Raw genomic sequence first — 26796 nt, 5'->3', positions numbered from 1 at the left:
TGTGAAGCTCTGACTGACCAGCCATTTCTACTTTTTAATGGCATCTCTTCTCTTTAAATTCCAACAAATGATACATTCCTTTCAGAGGATTGTTTGCATAATAACCTAGTATTCATTCTTGACAAAGAGCAGGAATTACAATATTGGAAGTAATTCATTGTCAAAGTCTCACTGAAAGATTTAGATTTGCAAGAGAAATTCAGAATTCCAGATCAAATCATTCCTCAAATTTCTGGGAATTTTTTAACATGAGAAAACATTAGCAAGAACTCAAATAAATATCTGTATGCAAATGTTCATAGCAGCATTATTGATTATAGCCAAAAGGTGGAAAAAACCAAAATTTGTCAACAGATGAATGGATAAACAAAATGTGGTATATATAAAATATTGTCTGTAGACAATCACAATATTTTTATTAAAATCTTACAAAAATCACTAACTTATGACTATAAAAAGGAATTGCACTACTAGAGGCAATTAGCATCACTATGAATACAAAAAATATTTTTATCACTATGAATACAAAAAATATTTTTATCAATGAGATTTTTCATATTGTCTAAAATATCCTTAGGTACTACTAGAAAAATTTAAAAATTCCTTTTTGGTATTGTTAGAAAAAACATAAAACTGAAATGTGATTTACTCCCACCAGGAGTTTAAACATTTTAACAGTAAGATATTAACAAAGGGCCACGTGGTGAAATACAAGCCAGGAAGTTGCTCAGGCTGGGGCAGTGGGGGATTTGATAAAGGGCTGTGCCTATTTGGGAAAAGAGAAAAGGTTTAAACCAGTCAATAAAATTAAGACAAATGTAAGGGAAAGCCTAATATGGATATAACTTGCTTAGGCAACATCCGGGAAAGAACGTAAACCCGGTAGTACTCATCCAATGAGGAACCAGGGAAGGGACTCATGCACTAGGGAATTACTTGGGTCAACTACCCCAGGTGTGCCTGCTTACCAGACACCCGATCTTACAAGACCGCCATTAAGGCCTCATTCTGCTGTTCTTTTTGTCTCCGTGTCCACTTACTGAGTTTGGACCAGTGAGTGTTTTTCTCACAGTAAGACAGAAATTAAGAGACTGACTTACCAAACTTGTACTTAAAAGGTTTTTCTGAAGCTGTTCAATTTTGACCACTTGCTTTTTGATTGTTACTTTTAAGTTGTCATTTTCGACTTCAAGCCTAAAATGTATATTTTAAAAATAATTATTCTACCACATAATTTCCAAACAAACACCTGAAGGTGCAATTACATAAACTCTTAAAAATTTGACAAGTAGATGACTTGGCAATTGTGCCATAAATGTGCAAAAATAACGCATTTCAAAATAGCTCAAAGCTGAAATTTTTATCCAGCCCAACAATACATATTATCCTAAGAAACAATTCCCATACTACATTGCTTATCTACTTTATAGATACTCAAGTTATTATCTGTGCAGCTTTAAACTGTACTTTTGCAAGTGATCCTGTGTCTTCTGAGCACATCTTACAGCCTCTATATGTTGACCTTGTGCTTCTTCCAACTAAAATAAAGAAAATAATAAGCTTTACTGATAATACACTACAAACCTGCCATCACCTGCTTTTGAAACTAAATTTTACTGGCACACAGCCACACTCTTCTACATTATTTACAACTACTTTCATGCATAACAGCAGAGCTGAGTGGTTACAACAGAGATCTTAAGGCCCATAAAGCCTAAAATATTTACACTCTGGCCCTTTATAGAAAAGTTTACCAACCTCTTCTCTAGTTATTCAGGTTTTTAAATTATATTTCATCAGATAAATGCACAGATTTGTATACTGGTCAAATGGGTAAAGATAGGAAATTACCTTAGGTCAAATATTTCTGTTTTATTACAAGCACCACATCACCTATAATTTTAAATATTCACATAGGTGAATGACCACAGCTACTCAATCTGATTATAAAGTTAACATGCTGCTTTCAGTGACAACCAAATGTTTCATGAAATCATTCAAGAGGCAGTATCTACATAGGAGCCAGAACGCCCGGGGTGGGGAACATCCCAACTCCACCACTTATTAGCTCAGGATATAGCCCCACTAGTTTTCAAAGAACGTTCACCAATTCCACCAGCCAAGTACAATCAAGTGCAATCATGTAGAACATTTTTATCACCCAAAAAAAAGCCCTGCATCCCTCAGCCATCACCCCCAGCTCCCATATTCCTCAGCCCCAGGCAACCACCAGTATTTCTGTTCCCAAGATTTGTCTACTCTGGGTATCTTCATATAAGCGGAACCGCAGTATATAGTCCTTTGTGACTAGCTTCTTTCACTCAATGTGTTCAGGGTTCATCATGTTATATCATGTATCAGTACTTCATTTATTTTTATTTTTGTCAAAGAATACTTGGTGGTGTGGTTTAATCATTTACTCATTCATAAGTTGATGGACCTTTGGGTTGTGTCTACTTTTTTTTTCCTGTTTATAATTTATAACTTACTGCCTCCCTGAACTATTCCATGTGCAATGATCACAGACTACAGTGCAAACAGGCCCTCCTGGACTGAGTAGTACCTAACTTACACGAGCATCAGAGACAGGGTAAAGCCACAGACATGGGAATAATGGGCCCTCAAAGTTCCCAAACGACTTCATTCCCAGCAACTGTTTAGGTTCACTGATTTAGCAAATACCGTGATAAGGTTAGATAGCATGGCAGATCATAAAAGCCATCTCCAGAGCTTTACAGCTGGTTAAGTGCTATACATCTGTAAGTCCCCATTCTGGCTGCTTAATGAAGGAAGGCAAATTTAGACTTTATTCCATAGTGGGAGGGGGGAAAGAGAGCATTCAACAATTCTCCTCTATTAGGTTAACTGCTTTCAATTTTATATTTAATTGCTTAAAATACACTTAGAATAAAAGCCTTATTGTATCAGTGTCCCAAAGAGAAATTATTGGTAAGTTATAGAATAAACAACAGCTGAAATATTTTAATTTATACAAGATAGGTACCATGCATATCAAGTACTATTTCCCCTTAGACAAACTTGGAAAGAAAAGATTATCTCATGAAAAATAAAATAAAGTAAGGGGCTAAATTAAAATTGTTCTGCACAGACTAGATGATAAATGCTGGTAAGGCCAATGAAAGAACAGTTAGAGACAGCTTCAGGAGAATGGAGGTGTGAGCAGGTCTGAGTGATGCAGGACTAGGCAAGAGCAATAGGGTCAGGAAGGACACGTGAGCAAAGGCCAAGAGATGGTGAGATCAGCCCAATTAACTCAGGATAAAATCTAGTGGCAGGGAAATAAAAACATGCCCACAGTAACTTGTAAATGAATGCTTATAGCATCATTATTAATAGCCAACAAGTGGACACAACCCAAAGGTCCATAACGTATGTATAAGTGGGTAAGCTATCCCATGGAGAATTGTTGATAATAAAAATAAATGAAGTACTAATATGTGCTATAACATGATGAACCTTGAACATAGTATGTTAACTGAAAAGAAGCTAGTCACAAAGGACCACATCTTGTGGTTCCACTTACATGAAATATCCAGAATAGGCAAATCTTGGAAATAGAAAGTAGACTGGTGTTGCCTGGGGCTGGGGAAGGTGATGGCTGAGGGATGTGGGGTTTCTTTTTGGGGTGATGAAAATGTTCTTGATTGCAGGGACAGTTATACACATATAAGTCTGTGAATACACCAGAGATACTGAATTAGACATTTTAAATGCGTAAATTGTATTGTATATGAATATCTCAATAAGGCTTAAAAAAGTCCAATGGTTGGATCTAGAAAATTTTCTTAATTCTCTATTTTTGGATTCATACTATACATAATTTGAGTATTTCCATGTTTTTACAGTATATCTCAAAGGGAAATGAGGGAAGTATCTAATTTCAATTGGTTTATATAATGACCTTTTCTACAAATTATCCTGAAATCCACAAAGTAAATGGACACAGCTCCTATTTCCATTCACCAAAGTGAAGAACAGAAAAAAGACAATTTACTAAAACATTCCATTAAACAATTACCCTCTAATTTTATCTGATTTACCTTATCATGCTAAAAGAGACATCTATAAAAAACAATGCTTAGTACTAAGAAAAAAAGTCTCAACTTCTGTGAGAACAATGCATAATTCTCAGCTTTCCTAAGGGTAAATGTTCTAAGAAAAAATGTACAATACAAATGGCAGAATGAAAGTCAAGAGTGTATATTATAAAGATAATAAAATTGTTCTAAATTAATTATAATGAAAATATAAAGGAATGCTGTCCACAGAAACTAGTATAGTAAAACACTGTGTATTATTTAGTCAGCTTATAGATTAACTGTTGACACATTAAATTTCATACATACTTGAGTTCTGATTTGCCTCAATTTCTTCTTTAAATCCTGTGTTTCATCTTCTAAATTAATTCGGTAACGTGATGTAACCTCCAGAGAAGCCTCTGACATAGATTGTTTTTTTAGGGTATCAGCCAGTTCTTGTTGAAGTTGTCTCATAACTACCTAATAACATATTTCTGTTATGATCAAACTGATTTTATAAATCACCTTATTATTATGTTAATAATATATAACGCTAACATATGTATTTTGAAAAATATCACTGCAGTCATCAATTCACCTTTTCCTCATGTTCACACATTCCTGTTTACCGAATTTAGTTAAGGACAAAGAAGATGTGATCCTCCTGCCTCATCACTACTGTGTACTCAGACAATGAACTCAGTCCCACTATCCACATCCCCTTAGAATTTACAGACTTCACAGCCTCGTGAAGTCTCAAAAGGAAATGGTATGTAAGTAGGACTAGGGGTGGTAAATTCTACATTGTGAAACATTTTTCCTCATTTTTATTAGTGGCCTAAATAGACTTCAGAGTTCCTCACATATTCAATCCTCTGCTTGAGTCCTTCCAATAGACTCCCATGTCAGAACAAAAGACAAGTCATGCCAATGGGCCTCAGGCCCTAGGCAATTGGGCCCCTACCTGTCTCCCTGACCTTGGCTCCTACAACTTACTCCATTCCTGCTACACAAGAATCCTGCTACCCCTCATTAGTCTGAAAAATAGCTCCAATCACAAACAGTTACAGTATTGGACACACTTACATTCAGTAAGTTTGCTGTGTGTGAGCTTATGTCTTATAATCTCTTCTTAACTACATTTCTCCTTGAAATGAGAATTATAAGCAAATTATTTATAAAAATGTTCAGAGTAATAAATAGCAGTGGGAAGATTAAATCAAATATGGTTTTGCTAAAACTCACATTTGTCCCAAATTATGATGTATTGAAAAGTAGATGCTGCTAAATAGTTAGAGGTCATAAGAATACACGCTTGGGACTAAAATATTTCCAAATTTAATTCAAATTGACATGAATAAGAATAAAATTATATCAACTAAAAATGTATAAAAAGCCACTGAAGGAAAAGGACTATGAGATACAGCATTTGTACTTCATTTCATTGGGAAATCTGGAATTGACTGCCAAGATGATCCACTTCATTGAATCTTAAGGTTCATTCTGGGTATGAGCATTTCCATTTATCTGCTCCATCATGGTATTAAAATGTATTGACATGAAGATTACATCTTATAAGATTATATCAGTATATAAACTGATATTGTTTATATCAGTCTCAATCCAATAACAATTTATAATTTAACTTCTTAAAACTTCATAGTCAACACAATACCTTTTTTCAAAGTAAAGCACCCTCGGTCTAATTTTTTTGCTGGATACAAAGCATGCTTTTAAGCTGATTTACAGTCTACATACTTATACAGTATATATTTCTTATATTCAACTAGTTTCAACATTTAGCCATAATCAAATATTACTTTGAATTTTCTTTTAGGAAGTTCATTTATTTTCCTGGATACTTACTTCTCTTTCTGCTTTCTCATTTTCATACTGATGCATTCTTTCTTTTAAATTATTACAATAATTGATTAATTCTTCATTTCTTTCTTTCAGCATAAGACCTTGTTTTTCACTTTCAGCTTGAAGTTTTTTTACAATTTCCTGAAACTGGTCTTGGATATTAATTACTGTCTTTTCTTTATTGTCAGCTTTGTTCTGAGCATCATCCAACTGCTGTCGGAGCAATGTATTTTCACTTTGTAGTTGAGATAATCTCTCCTCTAAGGATTCCTGCTTTCCAATGTACTTACTCACTTTACTTTGCTCATTCTGATACATTTGTTCAATTTCCTTATTTCGACACTGTATGTGGCTTAGGTCTCTTTGCACAAGTTCTAAAACCAAAGTCTTTTCTCTGAGAGCATCTCTCATGTGATGGAGCTCAATTTCAAGGCTATTGAATTTACTTTCAGCTTTAGAAAGCTGCTGAGAAAGAGTCTCATTGTTATCTTTTAGGTTAGACACATCAAAATTGATTTTGTCCTGTAAACGAAACCACTCATCTTTTGCTCTCTGGAAAGTGAGTTCTAGATCTCTTTTTGATGCCTGACTTTGATCATAATCCTGTATAGCAGCAGCCAGTCTAGAATGGTATGATTCAACTTCTGTCTCCAATCTTTCTTTGTTTTGTTTTTCGTTCTCCAGCTTGGAGTTTAGCATTGTATTCTCAGCTGTCAGGACATTAAGCTGTCCACTGTATTGGAGTATGGCTTTTGTTAGTGTTTCCTCATTCACTTTTATTGTCTTTTGAAGATCATCATTTTTTTCTTTTATAATTTCAATGTCCTCAAAACATTTCTTTTCCTTTTCCTGGTTCTGACTTTTTATTGTGTCTATTTCCAGTCTTAGCATGGCAATTTCATCCTGCAACATGTGGTTTTTATGCAAGAGATCTTTTTCATGACCATCAGAAACCTAAGTAAAAGAAAGGAGACTTTCAGCTAGCACTCAATGAAAAGACATATCATGATTTCCTCTGAAAATAAAGGATAACCTGAATGTTTATACAATGAAAAGGCTGTGATAAATGGATATCCAACTGGAAAAAATTAAGTTGGATCCTAACCTCAAACTTTATACATAAATTCCCAAAATTTCAAAAAATGAACTGAAAACAATGAGCCCATGAAAGTAAAAAAAGAAACCAAGAGAGAATTTTTAAAAATCTCAGAGTAAGAAAGGCCTTTCCCTGAACTACATCTCAAAAGGCATAAAAGAATAATAAATCTATATTTAAAACTATACTTAAAAATTGAGTTTCCAGTCTGAAATCTATTCAGCTACCTCATAGTAAAAGCCTTAGCTCAGCATATATTCATACAGATTGTTTCCTACAATTCTTTTTCCTAAAAATATTCCATAGATTTTTTGTCTTTTCTAACATTTTAGAATCTTTTCTAATGACATCTAGTCTAAATCTAATCTGCTTTTCTAACATTTAGAATTTCTAATAATTATAAGAATCACATCTACTGATATCTGATAAATCTTGACATTGTACTAAACACTTTTACATACAATGAACTCAGTCAGTCATCACAGTTCTTCTGGAATCGAAAGGTTAAAAGCGTGAGCAAGCTGCAGGATTTTCCCCAGGTCTCTGACTCCACCACTGGAGCACCCAACCACAATTACTTTTCTAGTTTAAATGTATAAAGAAAGACAAAGCCTTGTATTTCAAAATACTAATGGTAAATAAGGTTAAAATTTATAGAGTTGTTCTTAAAAAACCATGGGATTATTTGCTTCTGCTTGATATTTCACATAAAAGTAAGTGTTTAGTAGGGGAAAATACACTGAACTATTTTCCTAGGACTAAAATACTTATCAATACATTATCACTAAGTATGTATTATGGCATATCATTGTTTTCAAAAGCTCCTTGTATGACTATTTTTTTCAGAGGAGAGTGACATCCAAACTATGGTCTTTGAAGTGGCTATACTTATCTTCCGTACCAACAGTGGAAGTGATGAATATCCTCCCTGTTAATCTATCAAAGTGGTGAAAGCCCTTCCCAAAACTGGAAAATAAGTTTTAAGTAGCAATAGTTTTGGGATTATGGAAGTTCATAATTCCTATGGAAAATAGTAAAAGCCTCTCCTCTGAATAAGACTGTTATGAATATCACAACTTGATGGTTACAGACAAATGGATTTAAGATACGATTTTATCCACTCAACCAAAAATGTCACCTTCAACCACCACCACCACCACCACCACCAAATGTATATACACATATATAGGCTTTAAAAATCCTTCATACTTTCCATGACATATATACTCTTGATATTTTAAATATATACACATACAAATACATAAACACACATTTGAAAATGACTAAAGAAAAACACCTCAGAATTCATTTTTGTATGTGCCATTTCTGTCCCCTTTTGTTCGCAAAGGTGATTGGTCAGAATCCTGTCTTGTAATATTCTGGCATTCTGTTCTTGAGAAAGTTGCCTCTGAATGTCATTTCGCTCTTCTGTAACCTAAAAACACACTTCATTGGGTTTTTGGTCTCTATCACTTAAAACAAAGTCAAAAGCTTAAGAGCAGAACCTTAAAAAAACTGTTTTAAAAAGTGGCCCTTTTAAGCACAACAATTTTTATCCCACATGAATAACTCAAATTTTCATTTAAATGACAGCAAAGTTTGTCATAAATAGAACAAAAATATAGGCAGATAAAATACTATGAAATAAAATTTCTATTCAAAACAAGGTAATTTAACATGTACTTTAACATAAAAAAGCCAAAATAAACATTTATGTTTAAGCAAAATGTTTTAACATTTATGTTTATGTCAACATTTATGTTAAATTTATGTTTAACATTTGTTTAAGCATAACGATTTATGCTTAAATATAATGTTTAAGCTCAATTTACCTACCCTTCCTTCATCCAGAAAACATACAGAGCATCTATTAAATTCCAAGAATTGCAATAAATGAATAATTTTAGCTATATATGTCATCATTCACATTAGGATGAGATAATCTTTTTGCTTACCCTCAAATAATATATATTAAATCAAAGGAATATTATAAATAATATTGATGAAACAATGTTAGAAATAAGAAAATTTTCCCAAAGATTAATGTACCTGATTCAGATTAATTCTTACAGTCCTCAATTCCATGTCTCGTGTTCGAAGAGTGAATTCCAATTGCTGTTTCTTTTCAACTTCTTTACTGTGTTGCTCCTCTTTTCTTTTTAAATGCATCCTAGTTTTTTCATACAACATATCAGCATTTCTTCTCTTTTCTTTTTCTTGTTTTAAGGTAAATCTACAGTTAAATATATTTATCTTAAAATTTGTTCTGTTAGAAATAGGCTGTTTTTCTGATCTAGTTCTACACACACTGGTTTATAATCCCCAAATTCCCACATCCTTGTATTTTTTTCCTTTTCTATGTCTCACATTATTTAATTTCTTGCTTTAATCTCTTCCAAAAAATACATATACTTGAGAAGTAGCAATGAAAATCATTCTGCTACTTAGTTTTAGTCAGTAGTAACTCCAGTAAAGGAAAAGAATTTTGAACTTATTCAGTAAGTTTGAGTTGAAAGTGACCCTTTTTTTCCCTATATAGTCATAATTACTCCTCCAGTAGGATAGATCATTTAGTTACTAATTCAAAAAAGAAGTTGTTTATAAATACATTTATAAATTCATTAGAAATAAACTTTTAACTTCACAAAATATTATAGGTCCCCTTAAAAATGATTTGTAGTGCAAGACAGCATCTGCAGATGTCTTTTATAACACATGTATCTGCAGATTACTGCAACCCAAGACTCCCTAGCTGAGTCTATCTGCTGCCCTGTAAGTTTTATGTTTCTTCTTTTACAACACTTTTCAACTTATCTTGTTCAGTATTATCTATTTTATACATTATTTTAAAATCTTTTGGAGGAACACAGGTTCCAAATTAAGTAAACAATAAAGAGTAACATAAGCTTTCAGCACACACCTTTGAATTAATTTTATCTACGTATGAGATGTTAAATAACTAATGCGTAATCACTTTCCATTTTATTTTTTATTCCATGCATATGTTAGCAGTAAAAATGCATATAAATTTCTAACACATTTTTCAGTCTTGAGAAAAACATCCACTTCATACTCTGTTGGTGAGAGTGTAAATTTAATATAAACTTTCTTGAGAACAAGTTAAAAGTATAGATCAAATATACACATACAATTTTGTCTTTACTGTTTTTTATACAAGATTTTATTTATACTTTAAATAATATCACTTTAAAGTTTTTATACTTGATGAACTTATTCCAAGTAAATAACCAGAAATGTGGAAACAGATTTATGTGAAAAATGTTTGCTGCAACATTAATTATTTAATAAAAGGAAAAACAACCATAATTTTTTAAAATAAATAATGAGGTAGGCCTCTATGTGGCCATTCAAATTAATGACTGAACTATACATTAAATTATTAGTAGAAGTAGTCACCATTAAGAACTTGCTACAGTGTTTACAAGTATTTCATATTCCATAATACTAAACAAGTTTTTTCCCAGTAAAATCCCACAAAGTTAGTAATTATGAAACTTCTACATATCCATAGTATAAAAGTAAATAGTTCAGAAATTTCTTTAAAACCAAGCTGTTATACCTCAAACTGCAGAGTTCTTGTTCCCATTCCACTTTTTGATGCTCTAACTGTGATGCCATCTCTTTTGTTTCTGATAGCTCCTTTTGTAGTCCACTAACCTTATGTTCCATATTTTTTACTTTTCCTTTAAGTAGTTCACAGTGACCTTTTTTAAGTTCTATTAATCTTTCATATGAAAGAACTGCATCCTGGATTTTCAGTAAGCTCACAGAATCTGCACCAGGGAGAAAACAAAAACAGAAATGAAATATATGATTACCTTTTGTGTACAAAGAACTGTGCCTTTTCACATTCACTCATTCATACACTGAATATATACTGAGTACCTATAATGTGGAAGAAATTATATTAAGTTCTGTAGACAAAACAGACAAGACCTCTGGCTACTGTGTAGCTTAAAGTCTAGTGGAGGAGAAAATAATTAAAAATTAATTATAATTTATAAATAATTATAAATAATTATAAATTCCAATAGATACTATAGGAAAACAGAGTTCTGTGATCACATTAACAGAACTTGACCAAAACTCGGCCCAGAGAAGACTTCCCTGAGAACAAGATGGCTACAAGCAGAGGAGAAGGAGCATTCTAGACAGTCTGTGGCCTGGGCCATCATTCTACTGCAAGCTGCTTCTGGTGAAGAGAGTAACAGGTACTGATTTGTCCTCCTGCCTGAAACAAGCAAAAGCAAAACAGAAAAAATACATTTAAAAATGATTTTCAAGACAAAGGACTTAGGCCATGAAGGACAATGATGCCTGAAAACAAATGGAGTCAGCCTAAGGAATGCCTCAGCTCCCTGCCTCGAGAGAATTCTGAGACCATGACAGAGAGAAGGCACTGAGACACAGCCCAATTACCACCTGAGCTGTGATGAGGCTATACACCAAGGCACACAGAGCTCCCAGTGAGAACCCAGCAGCACCAGGAGTGGTGTCTGTTCCGCCAGCCAGGCTGGGAAAACTTGTAATTCATAGGACAAGGACTATAGTAGTCAGAAAGGTCTTACTTCAGTAGTAGGGAATAATTAGCCCTGGGTTGAGCACTGCTCCATATTCACCTAACATATCACAACAAGACACGAAAAGATCAAACTCTTTCCAAGTAATTTAACTGTAGGCAAAACCAAAGCTAAAAAGACAAGTAGAGGCATGGAAGCTATTTTTAAAAAATCAAACAGCATTTATAGAGATGCAAATTATGTCACAGGTGAAGAATGCACTGGATGGGAATAAACACTTATTAGACATCACAAAATGAAACATTCTTAAGTTTGGCATCACTAAGCTGTGAGAATACTCACGTGGCTAATATAAACTTCATCAAAGTGGTGGAGTAAAGGGACAGAAAAATATTTGAAGAAAAAATGGCCAAAAACTTTCTATATTTAAGGAAAATTATAACCCCACAGATCTAGAAAGGATCTGACAAGGAGACAAGAAATGGAAGTAAGCTGTTACCTTTTGTTATTTATTATTTTTTAAGTTTGATATCATTAATCTACAATTACATGAGGAACATTATGTGTACAAGACTCCCCCCTTCACCAAGTTCCCCAACATACCCACTCTCCCCACTGTTATTCAACATAGTGCTAGAGGTCCTAGCAATGGGAATTAGACAAAACAAAGAAATACAGGGAATCCAGATTGGTAAAGAAGAAGCAAAACTGTCACTATTTGCAGATGACATGGTATTGTATATAAAAAACCCTAAAGACTCCATTCTAAAACTACTAGAACTAATATAGGAATTCAGCAAAGTTGAAGGATACAAAATTAATACACAGAAATCTGTGGATTTCCTATACACTAACAATGAACCAATAAAAAGAGAAATCAGGAACACAACTCCGTTCACAATTGCATGAAAAAGAATAAAACACCTAGGAATAAACCTAACCAAGAAAGTGAAAGACCTATACCCTGAAAACCATATGATACTCTTAAGATAACTTAAAGAGAACACTAACAAATGGAAACTCATCCCATGCTCTTGGCTAGGAAGAATTAATATTGTCAAAATGGTCATCCTACCCAAAGCAATATACAGATTTGATGCAATCCCTATCAAATTAACAACAGCTTTCTTCAACAAACAGGAACAAATAGTTCAAAAATTCATGTGGAAACACCAAACACCCTGAATAGCCAAAGCAAACCTGAGAAGGAAGAGTAAAGTGGAGGGTATCTTGCTCCCTAACTTCAAGCTCTACTACAAAGCCACAGTAATCAAGACAATTTCATACTGGCAAAAGACTCAAGCCACAGACCAGTGGAACAGAAGAGAGACTTCAGACATTAACATTGACATATATGGTCAATTAATATACGATAAAGGAGCCACGGACATACAATGGGGAAAAGACAGCCTCTTCAACAGTTGGTGCTGGCAAAACTGGACACCTACATGTAAGAGAATGAAACTGGATCACTGTCCAACCCCATACACAAAAGTAAATTCAAAATGGATCAAAGACCTGAATGTAAGTCATGAAACCATAAAACTCTTAGAAAAAAACATAGGCAAAAATCTCTTGGACATAAACATGAGTGACTTCTTCATGAACATATCTCCCTGGGCAAGGGAAACAAAAGCAAAAATGAACAAGTGGGACTATATCAAGCTGAAAAACTTCTGCACAGCAAAGGACACCATCAGTAGAACAAACAGGCATCCTACAGTATGGGAGACTATATTCATAAACGACAGATCCAATAAAGGGTTGATATCCAAAATACATAAAGAGCTCATGCATGTCAACAAACAAAAAGCAAGTAATCCCATTAAAAAAGGGGCAGAGAAGCTGAACAGAGAGTTCTCCAAAGAAGAAATTCAGATGGCCAACAGATAGTGAAAAGATGCTCCACATCACTAGTCATCAGAGAAATGCAAATTAAAACCACAATGAGATATCACGTCACACCAGTAAGGATCAGTACGATCTGAAACACAAACAACAACAAATATTGGCGAAGTTGTAGAGAAAGAGGAACCCTCCTACACTGCTGGTGGGAATGTAAATTAGTTCAACCACTGTGGAAAGCAGTATGGAGGTTCCTCAAAAAGCTCAAAATAGAAATACCATTTGACCCAGGAATCCCACTTCTAGGAATTTACCCTAGGAATACAACAGCCCAGTTTGAAAAGGACAGATGCACCCTTATGTTTATCACAGCACTATTTACAATAGCCAAGAAATGGGAGCAACCTAAGTGTCCATCAGTAGACGAATGGATAAAGAAGATGTGGTACAATTACACAATGGAATATATTTCAGCCATAAGAAGAAAACAAATCGTACCATTTGCAACAACATGGATGGAGCTAGAGGGTATTATGCTCAGTGAAATAAGCCAGGTAGAGAAAGACAAGTATCAAATGATTTCACTCATCTGTGGAGTATAAGAACAAAGGAAAAACTGAGAGAATAAAACATCAGCAGACTCACAGAACCCAAGAATGGACTAACAGTTACCGAAGGGAAAGGGACTGGGGAGGATGGGTGGGAAGGGAGGTATAAGTGCAGGGAAAAAGAAAGGGGGCATTACGATTAGCATGCATAATGTCGGGGGAGGCCCAGGGAGAGATCTGCAACACAGAGAAGACAATTATTGATTGTGCATCTTATTACGCAGATGGACAGTGACTGTAAAGGGGTTTGTGGGGGGGTCTTGGTGAAGGGAGGAGCCTAGTAAACAATGTTCCTCATGTAATTGTAGATCAATGATATCAAAATTTTTTTTAAAAACTGCTTTCGCTGTGTCCCGCAGAAGTTGGGGTGTGGTGTTGTTTTTGTCATTTCTTTCCATATATTGCTTGATCTCTATTTTGATTTGGTTGTTGATCCCTTGATTATTTAGGAGCATGTTGTTAAGCCTCCATGTGTTTGTGAGCCTTTTTCCTTTCTTTGTACAATTTATTTTTAGTTTTATACCTTTGGGAATAATGAGAAGTTGGTTGGTAGAATTTAAACCTTTTTGAATTTACTGAGGCTCTTTTTGTGGCCTAGTATGTGGTCTATTTGGAGAATGTTCCATGTGCACTTGAGAAGAATGTGTATCCTCTTGCTTTCAGGTGCAGAGTTCTATAGATGTCTATTAGGTCCATCTGTTCTAGTGTGTTGTTCAGTGCCTTTGTGTCCTTACTTATTTTCTGTCTGGTGGATCTGTCCTTTGGAGTGAGTGGTGTGTTGAAGTCTCCTAAAATAAATGCATTGCATTCTATTTCCTCCTTTAATTCTGCTAGTATTTGCTTCAAGTATGTTGGTGTTCCTCTATTGGGTGCATATATATTTATAATGGTTATATCCTCTTGATGGACTGACCCCTTTATCATTATGTAATGTCCTTCTTTATCTCTTGTGACTTTCTTTGTTTGGAAGTCTATTTTATCTGATACTAGTAGTGCAACACCTGCTTTTTTCTCCTTGTTGTTTGCATGAAATACCTTTTTCCATCCCTTGACTTTTAGTCTGTGCATGTCTTTGGGTTTGAGGTGAGTCTCTTGTAGGCAGCATATAGAAGGGTCTTGCTTTTTTATCCATTCTATTACTCTGTGTCTTTTGATTGGTGCATTCATTCCATTTACATTTAGGGTGATTATTGAAAGATATGTACTTATTGCCATTGCAGGCTTTAGGTTCGTGGTTACCAAAGGTTCAAAGTTAACTTCTTTGCTATCTTACTGTCTAACTTAACTCGCTTACTGAGCTATTGTAAACACAGTCTGATGATTTTTTATTTCTCTCCCTTCTTATTCCTCCTTCTCCATTCTTTATATGTTAAGTGTTTTATTTTGGGCTCTTTTGTGTTTCCTTTGACTGCTTTTGTGGGCACTTGATTTTATAGTTAGTATTTGGTTGGTCTGCTTTCTTTGCTGTGATTTTAATTTTTGTGGTGACATCTATTTTGCCTTAGGAGCGCTCCCATCTAGATCAGTCCCTCTAAAATACCCTGTAGAGGTGGTTTGTGGGAGGCAAATTCCCTCAACTTTTGCTTGTCTGGGAATTGTTTAATTCCTCCTTCATATTGAAACGATAATCATGCTGGATACAGTATTCTTGGTTCAAGGCTCTTCTGTTTCATTGCATTAAATATATCATGCCTTTCTCTTCTGTCCTGTAAGGTTTCTGTTGATAAGTCTGATGATTGCCTGATGAGTTTTCCTTTGTAGTTGACCTTTTTTCTCTCTCTGGCTGCCTTTAATACTCTGTCCTTGTCCTTGATCCTTGCCATTTTAATTATTATGTGTCTTGGTGTTGTCCTCCTTGGGTCCCTTCTGTTGGGGGTTCTGTGTGCTTCCATGGTTTAAGCGACTATTTCCTCCCCAAGTTTAGAGAAGTTTTCAGCAAAAATTTTTTAAATACACTTTCTATCCCTTTGTCTCTCTCTCTTCTTCTTCTTCTGGTACCCCTATAATGTGGACATTGTTCTGTTTGTATTGGTCACACAGTTCTCTTAATATTGTTTCTTTCCTTGAGATCCTTTTATCTCTGTCTGCATCAGCTTCTCTGTGTTTCTGTTCTCTGATTTCTATTCCATTAACGGCCTCTTGCACCTCGTCCATTCTTTTAAGTCATTCCAGAGATTGTTTTATTTCTGTATTCTCCCTCCTTAGCTCTTGCATATTTCTCTGCTAGTCCATCAGCATGGTTATGACCTTTATTTTGAATTATTTTTCATGAAGATTGGTTAAGTCTATCTCCCCAGTTTCCCTCTCAGGGGAGGATGTCTGTGTGATTCTGGTCTGGATGAAATTCTTCTGCCTTTTCATGGAGATAGAGGTAGTCTTGGGCAGTTGGTGCATCTGTCAGCTGGAAGAGCAAAGTTCCTTCCTGCTTGCTCCTTGCCTTCCTCTCCTGGGAGAATGGCAACCCCTAGCATCTTGTGCTGGGCAGCTGCATGCAGACAGGGTCTCTGATTCTTGCCCACGTGGCTGTGGAGGAAGCTCTGCATGGCTGCTCTGGGCATGGCCAGTCTTAGGCTGCTGCTCTGCTATAGCGGGGCCGCACTGGATTGGAAATGGGTGGGAGGCTGTTTATTGCTGTGAGGGGTCTCAGAGCTGCACTGCCGCCCAGGGGGTTATGGTGCCCAGAGTTCCCCAGGATTCCCAGCTGCTGGGTTGAGGGTGCCTGGACGCTTCCATCCAGCGGTGAGGGCCCTGTCCCTTTAAGACTTTCAAAAAGCACTTGCTTTTCTTTTGTTCCAGGGGTGCCGGCTGTGGGAACCCGCTCGCAGGTTTTACTGTTCCATTTCCCTAGTATCCAGCACACCACACAGTGTGTGTCTACGCTCCTGATGCGGATGACTAGGGCTGGGTATTCAGCAGTCCTGGGCTCCCTCTCCCTCCCCACTCCAATTCCTCTCCTCCTGCCTGGAAGCTGGGGTCGGGGAGTGCCTGGGTCTCACGGGGCCTTGGCTTGTATCTGTATTTTTGTGAGGTGCTGGGTTCTCACAGATGAATATGTAGCCTGGCTGTTGTCCTGAATCTTCTAGTCTCTCTTTTAAGAATAGTTGTATTTGTTGTATGTTCAATAACCTACATGGTTTTGGGAGGAGATTTCCACTGCCCTACTCACGCCACCATCTTGGCTCTGCCTCCTGTTATCTTTTTTTTAAGTTGAATATAGTTGATACATAATTTTATTTTGGTTTCAGATGTACAACATAGTGACTAGACAATAATACACTTTACTAATTTCTCACCACAATAGGTGTAGTTACCATCTGTCACAATACCAAGATATTACAATATCATTGGCTATATTCCCTGTTACCTTCCATTACTGTGACTAATTTATTTTGTAATTTGAAGTTTGTACTTCTTTATCCCTTTCACCATCACCTACTCCCTACCCTGATTTTCTTGTATATGATGTGGTATAATGTTACTTGAAGGTGGACTGTAATACTTAAAGTCATATACTATTAACCTCAGAGCAACCACCAAAATATCAAAGCAAAAGAGTTATAGCTAATAAGCCAGAAACAGAAATAAAACTATATCATATAGGTACTCATTTAATCTAAAAGAAGGCATAGAAAGAGGAAATGGGGAACAAAGAGCATATGGGATAAACAGAACTCCAACCACATGATGACAGATTCAAATCAATTATATCAGTGATATAGTTGTTATATTAAGTGAAAATGGTCTAAAAAGCTCAACTAAACGGCAAACTTTCAGATTGGATAAAAAAGCAAGATCTAAATTATATGCCACCTGTAAGTAATGCACTTTATATTTAAAGACACAGATTTGTTAAAAGGATAGAAATATGATATGCCACACTAAGAGGTGACAAAAGGTTGAGTTGAATTGGTTATATTAATACCAGACAAAACAGATTAGAGAAAAAAATACTACCAACAATAAACAAGGTCATTTCATAATGCTGAAAGGGTACATGAATAAGAAGCATACTAACCCTAAATGTTTATGTAGCTAATAACAGTTTCAAAATACATGAAGTAAAAATTACTAGAAATGCAAAGAGAAATAGACAAATTCACAATTATGGTCTGAGATTTCACTAGGCATAAAGTCAGCAAGGATAGGGTAGATTTGAATACCACCATTCTCCTCAGGCACCCATGGAACACTTAACAAAAGAGATTATATTCTGCGTCAAAAAACAAATCTTACTGAAAGAACTCAAAAGGATTTAAGTCATACAACATAGGCTGCCTGATGACAAAGAAATCAATCTAGAAATCAGTAACAAAAATACCTCTGGAAAATACTCAAATATTTGTAAACTAAATACACATCTAAATAACCCCTGGGTCAAATGGGTAATGAAAAGAGAAATTAGAAACTATTTTTAATGGAATGAAAATGAAAACATATTAAAATTTGTGGAATACTGCCACAGTAGTACATAAATGGAAATTTAAAGCAGTGAATGTCTATTTAGATCTGAATTTTCAAAAATATCTAATAATTATGGTTACAGTGTAGACCAAGGTTCCAGGAGGTGGAAAGGCAAGGAAAACAGTTCTGAGGCCATTTCAACATTCTGGTTGGAAAATTATGGTAACCTGACCTTGGGTGAAAACACAGGAGAAAAACACAGTCAACAAATACACTAGTGTGCCATTTACATTCAGAAAAGCATGTGGAAATTATTATAGCTCATTGGCTGAGAGTACACAATAGCTCTCATTTTATTTTAACATAAACATATTTCTGAGATGGACAGATTTGAAATACACATTAAGTGCTTTATGGTGTAGTCCTAGATAAGGTGTGCTTATATTACCACAGTGTATTAAAAAGCTTTATATTTATACAATGGTCCTACCTTTACACTCCATGCCAAGTTGTTCAATTAGCAACATGGAATTCTTATAAGTAGAGTAAGGCAACTTGCCCTCTGAAGCTGTTTCAGATGACTGGGTTAAGTCATCAAGGTCATCCATTAAATTAATTTGCTTTTTGACCTACAAATATAAAAATACTATTTCAAAACGTCCCCAAAGTATTCATAAAATATACTAAGTGTACAGCGGCAATAAATATTCATCTTTTTATAAAAGCAAAACCATAAGTACTTCTTAAGAAACTGATTTTTACCAAAAAAATACCTTAATAAATAACTAGTGCTTCTAAATTACTTTTTCAAATTCAATATCTATAGACAAAGGAAGATTTTCTACTCTTTACTGTAACTTTTATATTTTTTTACTGCAGAATAATATTTTTTGTAATTTATTTTTTACAATACCTTATTCCTTTCATCAGATATTTTCTTTGCAGGTCTAAAAAACAAAATTTTTTTCAGACAAAGATTAAATACTTAAAACAATATCTTCACCTATTGTTTTTATATGATATCTCTGCATTTGTATTTAATATTCTAAAGTGATTAAACAATAAATAGAGTAACATTAAAGGACAAAGAAAATATGCTATTAAAACTAACAAAGTATTAAATTTAGACCAAACTAACAGTCAAAGGAAAAGGAAAAGCACAATATTACTTGAATTATTTGATAGGAAGAAATGTATCAAGATTTTTAGTTGCCATTTTCAATAAAAAGAAGCTTTTACTGGTACTAAAAAACCTGATTAGAAAGTATTACTTGAGTACTTATATAAAGGAAACTCTTTTTTAGTAACCAGGATATGAGCCTTTTAAGGACTTACGCAATTACAGTTGAGCCTTGAACAACATGGGTTTAGTTTGAATGATGCAGGTCCAGTTACACACAAATTTTATGTCAATAAACATATTGGAAATTTTTGTAAAGATCAGCAACAATTTGAAAAAATATTTTCTTTTCTCTAGTTTAAGAGTATAATATATAATTCATATAATAAAGTAAACATGTATTAATTGACTACATGTTATTACTGAAGCTTACATTCAACAGAGGCTATTAGTAGTTAATTTTTGGAGAGTCAAAAGTTATACATGGATTTTTGACTGAATGGAGGTCAGGGGCTGTGGGTGCCTCTAACCCCTGTGCTGTACAATGGTCAAATGTATTTCACATTATTTTATTTTTAATTTTTTTTACTAAGATATCATTGATATGCACTCTTATAACGGTTTCACATGAAAAACAATGTGGTTACTACATTCTCCCATATTATCAACTCCCCCCACATACCCCATTGCAGTCACTGTTCATCAGTGTAACAAGATGCCACAGAGTCACTATGTGTCTTCTCTGTGCTACACTGTCTTCCCCATGATCCCCCCAACACCATAATATCCTCAATCCCTTACTCCCTCCCTTCCCACTCGCTCTTCCCTACTCCTCCCCTTTGCTAACCACTAGCCCCTTCTTGGAGTTTGTGAGTCTGTTGCTGTTTTGTTCCTTCAGTTTTGCTTTGATGTTATACTCCACAAATGAGGGAAATCATTTGGTATTTATTTGACTTCCTCTACCTGATTTATTTCATTAAGCATAATACTGTCTAGCTCTATCAATGTTGTTGCAAATGGTAGGACTTCTTTTTTCTTATGGCTGAATAATATTCCATTGTGTATATGTACCACCTCTTCTTTATCCATTCATCCACTGATGGACACTCAGGTTGCTTCCATATCTTGGCTATTGTAAATAGTGCTCCAATAAACATAGGGGTGCATATGTCTTTTCAAGTCAGAACTTGTATTCTTTGGGTAAATTCCTAGGAGTGAATTCCTAGGTCACATGATATTTCTATTTTTAGTTTTTTGTTAAACTAGTTTACATTGCCACCAGCAGTGTAGGAGGGTTCTCCTTTCTTTGCATCCTTGCCAGAATCTGTTGTTCTTAGTATTTTCGATGCTAGTCATCCTAACTGGTATGAGGTGATATCTCATTGTGGTTTTAATTTGGATTTCCCTGATAATTAGCAATGTGGAGCATCTTTGCACGTGCGTGTTGGCCATCTGAATTTCTTCTTTGGAGAAGTCTCTGTTCATATCCTCTGACCATTTTTTTAAATGTTTAGGTAACATTTATTATATAATGGCATACATATTGTACCACTTAATCAAAAAGAGTAAATGTTTTAAGAGGATTGATCAGGCTTCCTGGAGAAAGTAGTGACACTTTGGTCAGTCATGCATAAGATACAGCATCTGCATAATCAGAGATAGAAAGCAGTCCAAGTAGATGGATTTTACAATATAAAAAACATCATGAATATCAATAAACATGGTTTATGTTAGGGGCTTGTCAACCCAGCCCCTTATTTCTGAATGCTAGTCACCTTTATTATCTCCATTGGCAAATTTTCCTTGTTTAGATTCCTTTCTTACCCATAAAATCTTGATTTTTAACTTATGGGAAATGGAGATCTGCCTCTGAGTATGAGTGTCAACTAATCTCTTAGACTCATGACCTGATGAGTTTAATTTAATGTCTATACGTAGGTAGAGGAAACTTGGCATTCACTGTTGTAACTTGTTATAGAACCTGGGACTTTCGTACTGAGGAAAAGTTGATTTGAAATAGCTGAGGTCAGAGACAGGATGAAATCATAAATTAAAGAGACTGATGTTACTATGTTGCTTTTCAATAACCTTGAATTTATTTCCTCATGCTGCCATCTTGAATCCTACCCTCTGTCCATTTTTTTAATAGGGTTATTTGCTTTTGGGTTGTTGAGGCATGTGAGCTCTTTGTATATTCTGACATTAACCCCTTGTCAGATATGTTATTTATGAATATATTCTCCCATAATGTAGGATGCCTTTTTGTTCTGCTGATTGTGTCCTTTGCTGTACAGAACCTTTTTAGTTTGATGTAGTCCCATGTGTTCATGTTTGCTTTTGTTTCCCTTGCTCAAGGAGATGTGTTCAGAAAAAAAGTTGCTCATGTTCATATTCAGGAGATTTTTGCCTATGTTGTCTTCTAAGAGTTTTATGGTTTCATGACTTGCTGTCCAGTTTTGCCAACACCAGTTGAAGAGGCTGTAATTTCCCCATTGTATGTCCATGGCTTCTTTATCATATATTAATTGATCATATATGTTTGGGTTTATATCTGGGCTCTCTAGTCTATTCCACTGGTTTATGGGTGTGTTCTTGTGCCAGTACCAAATTATCTTGATTACTGTGGCTTTGTAGTAGAATTTGAAGTTGAGAAGTGTGATCCCCCCCATCTTTATTTTTCCTTCTAAGGATTACTTTGGCGATTCCAGATCTTTTCTGGATAGATATGAATTTTAGAACTATTTGCTGTAGTTTGTTGGAGAATGCTGTTGGTATTTTCATAGGGATTGCATGAATCTGTAGATTGCTTTAGGCAGGATGGCCATTTAGATAATATTAATTATTCCTATCCATGAGCACAGGATGTATTTCCATTATTGGTATCCTTAATTTTTCTCATGAGGGTATAGGTCTTTCACTTCCTCTGTTAGGTTTATTTCCAGGTATTTTATTCTTTTTGATGCAATTGTGAATGGAATTGTTTTCCTGATTTCTCCTTCTGCAAGTTCATAATTAGTGTCTGGGAATGCAAGAGATTTCTGTGTATTAATTTTGCATCCTGCAACTTTGCTGAATTCATATATTAGATCTAGTACTTTTGGAGGGGATTCTTCAGGGTTTTTTAGGTACAATATCATGTCATCTGCAAACAGTGAAAGTTTAACTTCTTCTTTACCAATCTGGATCCTTCTTATTTTTTGTGTGTTTTCTGATTGCCATGGCTAGGACGTCCAGAACTACGTTGAATAAAAGCAGGGAGAGTGAGCATCCTTGTCTCATTCCCGATCTTAAAGGAAAAGCTTTCAGCTTCTCACTGTTAAGTATGATGTTGGCTCTGGGTTTGTCATATATGGCCTTTATTATGTTCAGGTGCTTGCTCTCTGTACCCATTTTGTTGAGAGTTTTTATCATGAATGGATGTTGAATTTTGTCAAATGCTTTTTCAACATCTATGGAGATGATCATGTGGTTTTTGTCCTTTTTGTTGATTTGGTGGATGATGTTGATGGATTTTCGAATATTGTACTATCCTTGCATCCCTGGAATAAATAATACTTGATCATGATGGATGTTCTTTTTGATGTATTTTTGAATTCGGTTTGCTAATATTTTGTTGAGTATTTTTGCATCTATGTTCATCAGGGATATTGGTCTGTAATTTTCTTTTTTTGTGGTGCCTTTGCCTAGTTTTGGTATTAGAGATATTCTGGCCTCATAGAATTGAGCTTGGGAGTATTCCCAGCTCTTCTACTTTTTGGAAATCTATAAGGACGCTGGGTATTAGGTCTTCAGTAAATGTTTGATAAAATTCAGTGATGAAGCCATTCCATCCAGGGGTTTTGTTCTTAGGTAGATTTTGATTACCATTTCAATTTCATTGCTGGTGATTGGTCTGTTCAAATTTTATGTTTCTTCCTGGATCATCCTTGGAAGGTTGTATTTTTCTAGAAAGTTGTTCATTTCTTCTAGGTTATCCAGTTTGTCAGCATATAATTCTCTGTATTTCTCTCATAATTCTTTGTATTTCTGTGGTGTGCATAGTGATTTTTCCTCTCTCATTTCTGATTCAGTTTATGTGTGTAGACTATTTTTATTGATAAGTCTGGCTAGGGGTTTATCTATTTTGTTTATTTTCTCAATGAACCAGCTCCTGATTTCATTGATTCTTTCTATTGTTTTATTCTTATCAATTTTATTTATTTCTGCTCTAATCTTTATGATGTCCCTCCTTCTTCTGACATTGGGCCTCATTTGTTCTTCTTTTTCTAGTTTCGTTAATTGTTCATACTTGTATGTGGCACCCTCTAGTGCAAGGAAGCTGTACTCTGGAGCAGCTCTGCCCCAGGAGTGATGTTGGGGGTTGCAGGGGAGTGGCGCTAGTGCCTGGGAGAAGGAAAAATCTGTTTATTGCTTCCTGGCTGCTGTGCCTCTCTCCATTGCCAGGAACAGTGGCCGTGTGCACAGGTGTAAGCCTCTATGCTTTGCGTTTTTAGATGCCATAGGTGGGGCCTCCCTCTGGCTGGGCTGTCGCCAGGGCAGGGCTGCTGGTTTGTAAGCCAGTGTGGGCTGGCAGGGAGGAAGGAGCAGCAGGCTGCATATCATGGTGGGGGGCCTTGGAGCTGGTAGCCAGTCAGGGGGATGGAACGCCTGAAGCTACTGAAAGTTCGCAACCTGCTTGGCAGAGTGTGCCTGGACAATTCTGTTCATATGCTCTTTCTCCTGAGCAGTAAGCTCTGTGCAGTCCTTGCCCTTTTAGCAGCCCTCTCACTGTTGGGAAGTCTCTCAGAGTGCCTGCCTATCTTTTGTCCCAGAGCAGCCAGATGTGGATCCGTTTTCTGCAAGTGGCTGGAATCTAAGTTTCTCCAAGTATTCCGCCTGTCTTAGCTTTCCAACCCCACTGATCTCCAGAGCACAATGCAATGTAGGTTTGTGCTCCAGAGCGGATCTTCAGAGCTGGGTGTTCGGCAGTCCTAGGCCTCCACTCCCTCCCCACTCCATTTCTCTTCCTCCTGCCGGTGAGCTATGGCAGGCGAAGAAGGGCTTCGGTCCCGATAGATCACAGCTTTGGTATGTTACTCCTGTTCCATGAGGTCTGTTCTTTTCTCCAGGTGCATGCAGTCTGGCACAGCCTTCTTTCCGATTGGTTTTTTAGGATTAGTTATATTAATTATGTTTTTGTATGTGGTTTTGGGAGGAGGCCTTTGTCTCACCTCTCATGCTGCCATCTTTAATCCTCTATCCCCTACTCTGCATTATTATAAGAATTTTACCTGTGTTAAAGGCACTTTTCTCCTGACAGTTCTATGAAGTAGGTAATATAATAGGTATTTTATCCAGGAAGACAGTGAGGCATAGAAAGGCTAACTTACTCAAGCCCCAATAGCTAGTCAGTAGCAGACTCATAATTCAAAACATGTTTTACAATATACTGTGAAAGTGTTATTTATTTTTAAGTGTTTCTAAGAAATATAGCAAGTGAATCTATATTATTATTCCATTTTGCACTGATTATAAATAATTTATGAGTCTTACATGTTTTTTTAAAAATAAGAGTACTATGTTGTACACCTGAAACTAACATATGTCAACTACACTTCACTTAAAGATTTGAAAATTAAAAAACAGACTTCATACATAGGCAATATTGGAAATCTACTTTCCATAAACTAAAGATTTGCTTTTTCTAAAGAAATTAATCAAAAGGCATTCATTCAGTAATCAACTGTTTATCTGTGTATACAGCATGTACTTACTAAACACATAATATGTGCCAATGACATTGGCACAAGAAGCATGGATTTTGTAATTTAGAATTTTATACTCCAAAAGTAATAATATAATAGATTTATAGTTCTATTTTTATTGTAAATAAACAAAAGTCTTCTCTTTTCCTTCAAAATACAAACAACCATGAAGTTACTATAACCTGATCCCTCAGAGCACCTTGCAAAATCATAGCTGTTCATGACAATACTGTCAAAGGCACTAAATATCTAAAATCATCAAGGAGTAATTAGATTCTATTCAGTGTGACCTGTTTTTATACTTATTAGTATATAATTTTTAAATATTTATGTATGATAAAATAACTTAAGTAATCATGTATATATTCAATCATATGAGAATATTCCTCTTAGGAACCAATTCTGAATCAACAACTTCTTACCATAAAATAATACATGAATAGGAGTACTGTGGACCACTTGTTTACTATAATCTTTATTTAAAAAATTTTTCTTATTGAAGTATATTTGATATACAATATTATATTGGTTTCAAGTATATAACAGTGATTCAACAGTTATATACATCAGTAAATCCTACCCAACTACTGTAGTTACTGTCAACATAGAAAGATGTTACAGACCTATTGACTATATTCTCTATGCTGTACTTTCATCCCCATAACTACTTTATATGATGATTGAGATTTTGTGCCTCTTTATCCCCTTCACCTATTTCACCCACCCATCCCATCCCCTCCCCTGTGGTAACTACCAGTCAGTCTCACACATTCAGTAAGGTTTTTAATACTTGAAAATACAAACAAAATTAAATTAAGTAACTAATTCCTTTTCTATTGGCTCATTTCCAACAGCATACAAACATATTCTACAAGCTCCCATCTTAAAATTAAAAAAAGATTCCCGTGAACTCCACATTCTTTGGTTATCACTGATTTCTCTATTACTTTTTCCATTAAAAAATCTCTAAGAAATGGTTTACACTTATTCACTACTGGTCTACTTTCCATGACAACTATTTATTGAAAATGCTCCTTATCAAAGTCAGTTAGCCTCATCTTAACCTTTCCAGCAGCGTTTGAAATTTGAAAAAGGAAACGTGAGCATTCTTTTGAATTGGCCTGTCACTATGTTATAGTGTCTTCGTTCCACAAAAAATAATCACTGGTAAAATTCGTTCATATGGAAATAAAGTATGTATAGATTTTACCTTCCTTCACCCTGACCTATTTCACTTGAACTGCTGTTATTCACTTGTAGTAGACCACCAGTTAGTGAATCAGCCTTCTCAAACATTAGTTTAGTCACAGATTCTTCTGATGCCCATTTGTCATTTTAATTTTTCTTTACTTCCTTCATATTATTTTTTAAAATCCATAAAAAAGTCAATGTTTTCTAATAATTTAACTCACAAAGAATAAAAGAATTTTTGTAAAATTCTGTTATGCATCTTAATTCACATATTAATTCACAGAATTATCAAGTACTAACCATTTACAACATATTCCTTGCTTCAAAGGACAGATAAATAGACAATT

The 26796-nt window shown here is 35.2% G+C and overlaps 1 protein-coding gene across 5 annotated transcripts in view; it reads right to left on the bottom strand.

The window, feature by feature from the left end:
* The window catches only part of LOC118920712 (ankyrin repeat domain-containing protein 26-like), a 118255-nt gene that overhangs the window by 27858 nt on the left and 63601 nt on the right, over positions 1-26796 (bottom strand). For all 5 annotated transcript variants that reach the window (XM_057498044.1, XM_057498045.1, XM_057498046.1 and 2 more), the window contains 9 exons: positions 19308-19341; positions 18885-19023; positions 10580-10793; positions 9049-9232; positions 8297-8434; positions 5907-6857; positions 4368-4520; positions 1468-1538; positions 1101-1194 (listed from right to left, as the gene is read on the bottom strand). In XM_057498044.1, the coding sequence (XP_057354027.1) occupies positions 1101-1194; positions 1468-1538; positions 4368-4520; positions 5907-6857; positions 8297-8434; positions 9049-9232; positions 10580-10793; positions 18885-19023; positions 19308-19341 (1978 nt within the window). The remainder of the gene's footprint in view (positions 1-1100; positions 1195-1467; positions 1539-4367; positions 4521-5906; positions 6858-8296; positions 8435-9048; positions 9233-10579; positions 10794-18884; positions 19024-19307; positions 19342-26796) is intronic.

The sequence above is a fragment of the Manis pentadactyla genome, chromosome 3 (genome assembly GCF_030020395.1).
Source record: "Manis pentadactyla isolate mManPen7 chromosome 3, mManPen7.hap1, whole genome shotgun sequence".
Lineage (NCBI taxonomy): Eukaryota > Metazoa > Chordata > Mammalia > Pholidota > Manidae > Manis > Manis pentadactyla.
Note: the sequence above shows the minus strand (reverse complement) of the source record. Positions and strands in the feature narration are given on the sequence as shown.